At 33.7% G+C, this 9,503-nt stretch overlaps 1 protein-coding gene and 1 non-coding gene across 2 annotated transcripts; one reads left to right on the top strand and one right to left on the bottom strand.

Annotated features, from left to right (window-relative positions):
• Positions 1–1,391: 1,391 nt before the first annotated feature.
• LOC132629309 (uncharacterized) lies at positions 1,392–4,309 on the bottom strand. Its single transcript, XM_060345003.1, has one exon. It carries the CDS (start codon positions 3,432–3,434, stop codon positions 1,746–1,748), a length of 1,689 nt encoding a protein of 562 aa, XP_060200986.1. The 5' UTR covers positions 3,435–4,309; the 3' UTR covers positions 1,392–1,745.
• A 3,923-nt stretch (positions 4,310–8,232) lies between these two features.
• On the top strand, positions 8,233–8,305 carry TRNAE-CUC (transfer RNA glutamic acid (anticodon CUC)). Its single transcript has one exon. It is a non-coding gene; the product is annotated as a tRNA-Glu (tRNA).
• Positions 8,306–9,503: the final 1,198 nt, after the last annotated feature.

The following is a 9,503-nucleotide window of genomic DNA, read 5'->3' on the forward strand; positions in this document are numbered from 1 at the left end:
TAAAGGCATGCCACCAAAGAAATTTAAGAATCTTGTAGTCACAATCGGACTTGGTTCACCTATGTAATTTTTCATTGTAAAACGAATATTGATGAAACTCTATTATGTATAATATTTCTCATATTTGTTATTATGTACAAATTAAGTTACTTTTGAGAAATATCCTTAAAATATAGACCTAGAATAAACGTTGAGTCTATTCACTAAGAAATATGGGGTGAAGTTTAGAGGCGTAATGCGTAGTGATTCATAGAAGATACTAATCGCACCTAAAGGAATTATCATCACGTTTCATGTATTATATTTCATTTATGGAATTAGAGTGTACGGACCAAGTGGGAGAATATTAGGATTAGCTAAAATGGTTTATAACTTTCATGGTGTAACTGTCATGTTAGCAGTTTGAACTCCCTTCCCCCATTATGAAAAATTGTCATGGCTTTGAATTGCCCAGATACTGCTGCCCACCTTAGGTAATTGTTAGAGGATATTCTTGATAGAAGAACATTATAAATAAGGCATTATCGGTTAGAGGTCCCTAAGCACGAACTCTCATTCTAAACTCCACACTTTTAGAGTTAAGTCTTTGAGTGGTTGGAAGACCCAACAGAACTGAAAACAGACACCGACGAAGAGGAGGTATGTCGATTACTATTTTCGCTGCGAATTTGCTCGTGTATATACGTTTAGACATGCTTAAATTGTACAAGTGTCGTACATATACAACTACCATTAAGAGCTTCCAAATTTCACGTTAAAACTAACACAGTAATAACAAAGTTTCTTAGGAACTAGCAGTAATTACTAAACCATCACGAGTTTTGAAGTTAATCATTCATAAGCTTTGTCCCAGCTTATTTATGATAACTTAGAATGCAAGATAACTATTCACAAGAGCTTGTTACTAACAAGCTTAATTCTCAAACAGAACCATCCTACAAGAGAAATGCAGCTTCATTACCAAGGTCTTAAAATTTTGATCTTTCCCATTCTCTATATGAGCATGTGCTCATGAAAATGAAATTAAAATTATACTTAGAACCGTACTCTGAACTCAATTCATAACGTTTAAATTCTAGATTCATAACGGCTGATTCTCTGAACTTGAAGCCAACCTAAATATTTTTCTCATTCCAAAGTTAGAATACATGACATATGCATACTACTCTTACAATATGGCTGAAAATCGCCACATTTTGACCTTTGTTTAATTAAACTAAAAAATATGGTATTTGTTTCATTTTATGCAGCTGAAAGGATCAAATAAATTGAAGCCAATCAAATTAAGCCCACAATTGAACTAGAAAGCTTAAACCATGGAAACGAAATGTTTCAATGACAAACGGAAGTAAAACTATTAATCTTAATCAGAAGAAGAAATTAAGTTAATCACAGAGTCAAGACAAGACTTTGATTTAAGTTTAAATGTCCCAAAACTTAAACGTGGATGAAATTACTAGCAAAAAAATGGAAGCATTTTCTTGAAACATGCCAAAATCAGAAGGAAATGTGAGAGTTCTTATAGCTCCTATATTGCTCGGGCTCTCCAAAAATACTGTTGCACTCGTGTCTGATCCTCCAAATAGGATCCGACACGCAACCGTTAAAATTATTAGAGAGTCCGAGCAACATAGCTTACAACTAATTAGAAAGGAGGCAAGTCTACCTGTGTTGCAACATTGATAATAGCAGGAAAAAAACATGATAAAAGCACTCGTCGAGCTGTCATTCTTGTTAATAACCAACTACCAAGACGTGAATTGGGCATGCTCATCGTCCTCCTCGTCAACTGGAGCAGGAAGATTAAGATCGAGTAAATCAGGAACTTTGCGCTTGACTGCTGAAGGTTGTTGATTGAGATTCTCCTGATCACCACCATGAATAAAATGTGACCTTTTGTGGCCTCCTAAAGCTTGTCCAGACTTAAACATCCTATCGCAAAACGGGCATTTGTGTCCTTTGGATTTCTTCAGTTTAACCTTTTTCTCAGGCTCATAAGGCAGATCTTGAGCAAGAACCACTGTTTTTTTGTCGCGAAAACTGTCCCTATGCTTGCCAATGTTTACGCATTTAGGATCATTATCAGTACCACCAAGGCTACTCTCACCAGTTTCATATGTTGATTCAGAATGGTCATTGATTTTTTTGTGGCAAGGTCTATGTCCACCAAGAGCCTGATAAGAACCAAATGTCTTCTTGCAGTTCAAACACTCATATTTTCTCTTCTTATTAATATTATCTTTGCAATCCTGAGGACCCTTAAGACCAAGCTTTTTCTCCTCGGAATTGTTATATCGATCCGTGTTTACCTTTCTTGATTCACGCATATCCGAATTTGAAGCTAATCCATAACCATCATGTTCAAATTTCTTGCTCAAATCCTTCCTTGACTCTGTTACATATCTTTTAATTCTGTTTTTTCCCTTTTTCTCATTGGTCCTATGTTCGTCTAACCAAGCTCCAAGGCTCATTTTAATCCCTAAGAACCCCTCAACAGAGCCATCTGATTCGACTTTCCCATTTTCACCTAAGTAGTAGTCTGAATCAGAGTACTCAGGTTCAGTTTCAGCTTTCTTTTTCTTGGTTCGAGGCTTTTCATCTTGATCGTTGGCACGTTTAAGATTTTTATTCTTTCTAGCATTATTCCGGATATCATTAGACGACAATTTGGTCTCTAAAACAACAGAATTGTTATCAGAAGTCTCCACAAATGAATTGACACCATTATTCCAAATCCAAGAATCCCTTGACAACATCATCAAACACTTGGCTACTTCTTCTTGTTCTTGATCCTGATGATCAATCTCAGACACAGACGATGAACAATTATAATTATTCAAAGACTTAACTACAACCTTTTTGTACCTCTTAGTAGTTTTTGATCGGCATTTCTGGCTGATCAACTCATCAGCTTCAGTATCTGAATTGCTATCACTAGTCCATGAGTTATCATCAACATCTTTCAAGCCCCCTCTATCTTTTTCTGAGTGACAAGCCATATGACCACACAAAGCTTTCATTGATTGAAACACTTTGCCACATTGCTGGCAGACTTTTTCTTGAGGCAAAAGAGAGCACTTAGAATCTATATTGCTCTGACTTTGAAATGTCGACGGATGCGTGTTAGATCCTGCAAAAGTAGTGTGCGGCAGTATTTTTGGAGAGTCAGAGTAACATAACGTATAATCCTCAGCCCTCCTAGTTTTCTTGGGGTTCTCTCTAAGCCCATAACCAGATTCAAATTTTGATTGATTCTTCCTACTACTACTAGTCCAAGATTCCACCTTTTTCAACTTATTAGCTTCAATTTTTTCATCAAATTCAGTTGAATTTGCAAGTCCATGAGACCTCATGTGACCCCCAAGTGACTTCCCACTTGGACACCTCTTGTTACACAACTTGCACACAAATTTCATATCTTGATCTTCTTCCATTGTGTAACTTGCTATATATAGCCAAATCAAGTTCAAAATAAATCGAGTAAATTCAAGATCGGCTTAACAAACTAGAAGCTTAAATCATGTAACACTGTCCCTCAGTGAAAATTCTGGCTCCGACACCGGGCAGAACCCCAAAAAGCAGAGAAACCCACAAAAACAAGGCAGAAGAAGAACAAAACTTTGAAAAACCTTAAAATCTTGATTTATGGAGTTGGGCTTATTGGTCAAGTAATATAAATGGGATTGAACTATGGTCAAGCAAGACACCTCTTAGGAAGTAAAAGATTAGACCCACAGAACAAAAAAGGAGAGTCTTTGAATTCCATATCCATGTAATCTCTTTCTCACACACATACAAAAAAGAAGATATCTTTTTAATTTTAATATTCAAGATTTCAAGAATCCTATTTTGGAAAAATATTAAATTTTGAACAGATAGGACACCAGCAATGGCCATAAAACTAGCAAATATTCAGGAGACTAACAGAACAAATCACAACAGAAAACCAAAGACTCTTTCCTCCCCACTCAAAAAAAAAAAAAAAAAAAAAAAAAAACTTATTTCTTTAATTATTTTTGTGTTTTAGTAATAGAAGAATTCCATGCATGGAATGTTCCTATATGAGTGGGTAAAAGAGCAAAAATATGAGCAGCAGGTGTATCACTGCTGCTAAATCAAACGGTCAAGATCTGCTGGCTGCTGGTATCTGAGGGCTGAGATCAAGTAAAAAGAGCACACGTTTATGTAATTTATCACGTCACTTAGAAGATAGTTATAAAATAACTAATTTTTCGTAATAAGTAAAATTAATTACTTATATAAAATAATACAAACAGCTTGTTATACTTCCTCCGTCTCAAATTATACATCTTTTTTTTTGTATTACACACCCCTTAAGAAATATTTGACTTTCTAATTTTAACCTTATTTATATCTTAGTTATAATATTTATTCTATTTATGCATCTTCACTAATGACAAAATTCTACTAATTGTAAAATAGAGAAAAAATAATTAAACGTGTCTTGAACTTTTAAAATGAGAAATAATTTGAGATAATTATTTTTAGTAACCGCAATAGATAATTTGAAACGGAGGGAACAGTAAGTAGAACTACACAAACAAAATAAGAATAAATGTCCTGTCACTGTATATAAATTGAATGCTCGGAATTTTTATCGAAACCAATATAGACTTCAATGGTCTTTGCGTATTAGGTCAACACATATGAAGAGGACCGAATCTTCAGCCGTTTTTTTTTTTTTTTTTTTTGGGTAACCGCTATATTACTTGTTCTGTCATTTTCCCCTCCCTAACTCCTTGATACCTGGTTGGGAGTAATAGCCTGTTTGGCCAAACTATTTTTTTATTAAAAATACTTATTTTTTTAATAAGTGCTTATTTTTAAAAAAGTAAGGTGTTCGGCAAAGCTTTTGGGAGAAAATAAGTGTTTTTGGAGAGTAGCAGAAGCAATTTTTCAGAAGCTAAAAAAATAGTTTTTGCCCAAAAGCACTTTTTTGAAATGTACTTTTGAGAAAAAATCATATAGAAGCACTTTTTAAAAGCTTAACCAAATACTAATTACTGCTCAAAAATACTTTTTAAATTAATTGGCCAAACACGAACTGCTTTTAGCCGAAATTACTTTTAAAAAAAATACTTTTTAAAATAAGCTGTTTTTAAAAGCTTGGCCAAACAGGCTATAAATTATTAATGTATTGAAATCCTGTATAAGTAATATAGTATTTGGTAGCTAATTATGAGGTGAGTTATTTATTTATAAAATTAGTACAGTGTTTGATTTGTAATAGTACAATGTTTGATTTGTAATTTTAAAACTTGCATAACTTATGGGAAAATACATTAATCCCCCCCCCCCCCCCTACCCCCTAACGTATAACCAGATTAATTATGACTCACCCAACCTTTGCGGGCGACCTATTACCCCCCAGTCTTAATTTTTCAATATTTTAGTGACCTTTTTTTACTGACGTGGCAAAAAAAAATTGAAGCCCAGTTGCACAGTGGAGAGTGTTGCACACTGTCCGCCACATTGGTGCCACGCTGCTGTCACATCACTTCCACTTTTTCTTTTTTTTTTTCATTTGATTTTTCTTTTATTAATTATAATTATTAATTATTAATTATATTTACCACTGCTGTTGCGGTGTGGCGGCGGCGGTGGTTGTTGCTGCTGCGGTGTGGCGGCAGCGGTGATTGAGGAGAAAGAAGAAGAAAGAGAAAAATAAATTGCATTTAACAATTGAAATGTGAAAGAGAGGGAGGGTGGAGGTGGGTGAGAAGATAAAATATAAATTAATTTTTATTAAAATATCTCGTTTGGACCATTTTCACTCGTCATAATTTTTTTTTTGTCACGTCAGTCGAAAATGGTACTAAAATACTGAAAAATTAAGATGTGGGGGGGGGGGGGGGTATTAGGTCGCCCACAAAGGTTGGTGCGTCATAATTAATCTGGCTATACGTTGGGGGGGGGTGGGTTTAATGTATTTTCCCCATAACTTATACATGATTATGAGGGGATGTATGTATTATTTTATGCAGGGCAAAATGTGAAATAACTAATACATAAATAATTAAACCCTGCATAACTCTGACCAGGTACCAAACGATTCCTTAGAGTATTCTTTTCCCCAACTTTATGTTATGAATGGGTCCAAACAAGCATTAATAAATGGGCCAATGGAAATATTGCATAGGAGCCTGGTGCTGAAGCACTCAAACACTCTATTAAGTACAGTGAAATCTCTCAATAATTATCATTCGCTATAACGGCAATCTCTCAATAATTGTCATTCGCTATAACGACATTTCACTATAACGGTCTGATTTTCTTCGAAAATCGATTTTTCATGTTATATTCTACTTCTCTATAAGAACATTCTACCTATAATAGCGGTGACATTCATTATAGTGGTCCTCCCTATAATAGTTATACTCAAATATTGTGTAATAGTATTTTGTAAGAAATATATTATTTACAAAAATAAAATAAAAACTATTGTTAAAAATCAACTGTTACTTGGGGTGAGATATAAGAGTCAATTGTTAACTCTTTGACTCTTAGACAACCTTCGAGGGAAAACTTTTGAATTCCCTTTTGCTGAAAGTTTGGACAAACATCTTCATCAATTCACGTGTTATACTATCACTAAGAGACTCGAATTTATGAAACAACCTACAATTGTAGAATTCTTAAGTCAAACTTGAAATATTTAAATTCTCAATTATTTTAAATGCATATGTTCCTTAGATTTTAATTCTTTATTGATATGGTACAACTAGTTATGGATTTATTAGTAATTTATTAGTCTTTTCAATTTTTAATTAACGAGAGATGAAAATCAATGAGATTTTAAAATTAACAAGTATAGTATATATTGTTTGTGTTTATATGTAACATAAAAGTACTGCAAAATAATTGTTTGTGTACTTTTTTTATAACAACTAAATGAAATCTAAACATCAAATGTCAGTATACACACATAACAACATCTCACTATAGCAGTCATGGAATTTTCGGATAAACGCTGCCACTGCCAGTATAGAGAGGTTTGACTGTAGTTATGTTTGGGATCCATGGTGATAAATAATGTCGTGTAGGAGTAATTGGGGTTATGCAAATTGTTAAGTAAGTGTCTGATTCCTCTCATCTTCGTTCTTAGTATGAACTTCTCATCTCCCTTCTATCTATCCTGAATTTATAACTCAATCTTTCCATTCCAGCGTTATTCTTTACAGTAGTTTACATATATTCAGGTGTTGAATTCTATTTTTTTTTCTTTTTTAATTGTAATTCCTTTTCATTGTTGAAGAAGTAATAGAAGTGTTTTCTAAACAGATTCATCACACTTTGCGTATGTATCTTTTTCCTTTTATTTTTAGTCCCAACTTTGTTTTACCTAGTCAACGCATTTTCTACGGACTATGGTAGCAGCAGTTGTGTGGCATTTTCAGGGATAACATCAAAGAAACATTAAGGGGACATCCGACATTTGGTTTGTGAACATATTATACTGAGATAACAATGCAGTATTTAAAGTTAAGTTGGAAGTTGACTAAGTTGGAAGTTGACGTTGTGTTTGAACATAAATTTCACTATAAAAAAGAGTTAGTTCCTCAATGCTCACTCAAATAAATAAAATTATCTAGTAAAACTATTTATTTTCTTTTATTACAATAAAGTCACTCAAGTTAGGTACACTTATCTGATAAAGTAGAAAATGGCTAGAATGTCACTTAAGAAGTTTAGTAATTTACAATTTGCACCTCTAATATATGTGCCCTTTTAAAAAAAAAAAAAAATTGCACCTTAATCTCCTTAAAATTTTCAATTATTACGAGGAAAGCTAGTACAAAAGGCAAAGAAATTGCTATATACTGTACATATATCGTGCTTGCTTCTTTAACGGGCGAATCAGTCTTTTTTACCACATCGCGTATAACGGGATATAACCTCTGACTCTGAGCATTGAGACTCTTTTGCATTTCATCAAAGATCGGAATTACTCCAATGACGAAAATGGAGAAACAGTATTTGGGTATTCCTAGTTTGTATATTACCACATTACATGACATCTCTTTACTGCTTAAAGAAATTGCTTGATGGAAGAGAAGACACAACATAATGTTAATGTTACTTGAGTGGAGTAATGTTGAAAAAGAAACTTGAACTATTGTTCTTTTCCTTTTTCTAATTTCAATAAGGTAATTTCCAGGTCAACAATCGTGAATAATACAATTTAATTGATGAGGTGATTACTACTATCAATCCGTTGTAGTCTAGTTGGTTAGGATACTCGGCTCTCACCCGAGAGACCCGGGTTCAAGTCCCGGCAACGGAATTTTGCTTCTCTTTTTATGTGCCACCTAACTCTTCTTTCTCTTTCTTGAAGTCACTTGTCTTTTTACTAATCGTTTCATGTTGCAATTGCTTGATATAATTTTCAGGTCTCTAATGTTTTTCACAAAAGGATAGGGAACTAAGTTTTCTTGTAAGTAGGCCGTTACCAACTGCATTCTTTTTAGGGTCTAAAGGGAGGTTTTTTTTACAAGCAAAGAGGTGCTGATTTGAAACGTCCAAAATGCAGGTTTTAAAAGATAAAAATGCTAGTTTCAAGGACTTCTGAGTGTAAACATAGGAACAAAAACGCAGGTCTCAAGAGGTGAAAATCAAAACATTTTTAGAACTCATTTCTTGATACTAATAGTCGAACATGTCCAATTGACAAGTTGAAAATCGAAAAATCATATTAGGGCCTAAGTATAGTGCCCAAGCTATTTTATAAGGATATAAGATATATGCTCTATTTTATATACATGTATACTATTATATTTCTGGAAAAGAACCGAAGTAATAAAAACAGATCTCAAAACAAAAGGGCGGTGTTGAAAAAGTCTTTCCTTTTGGTACACAATGAAGCTAGTGACTATATCATCTTTTCTCTAAGATCAAACAATCCCAAAACTTTTAGCTGCTATCATGCATTTGATCATCCCAATAAGTCAACAATTACAGTGTCGGCTTTAGGGTAAAGCTGATAAAGGAAAAGCCTTAGGCCCCAAAATTTTTGGGGCCCCATTTTTCACTATTATAGGTTTATAAAGTAGTTTTTGAAACAAAAATGAGTATTTTAAAGTATAAGGTATAATTTCTTAATTTCAAATATAAAAGAAAACTTTAAAATAGATTTGAACAATTAGAGAAATATAAAAGAAAACTTTAAAATAGATTTGAACAATTCGAGCATATGAGAAATTATAACTAGTGCTATCCAAAAACAGGTTGGTAAAAACAACAATGTGTACATTTTATGCTCAAAAAATCGTACCGTCATATTCCAACTAAGTTTATTTCATGGGATGCACATGTAGCGCCCGAGATGCACGTGCGGCGCATGAAATGCACGTGCGTGAGCTAGTTTTATTAAATATACTTGAGACCTCTTATTAAGATTTGACTTTAGGCTACCAATTTTACTGGGCCGCCCTTGAACAATCATAAGTGAAGTAAATTGGATTCCCACTGTATTTCCCCGAGTC

This window comes from Lycium barbarum, chromosome 2 (assembly GCF_019175385.1).
Source record: "Lycium barbarum isolate Lr01 chromosome 2, ASM1917538v2, whole genome shotgun sequence".
In the NCBI taxonomy this organism is placed as follows: domain Eukaryota; kingdom Viridiplantae; phylum Streptophyta; class Magnoliopsida; order Solanales; family Solanaceae; genus Lycium; species Lycium barbarum.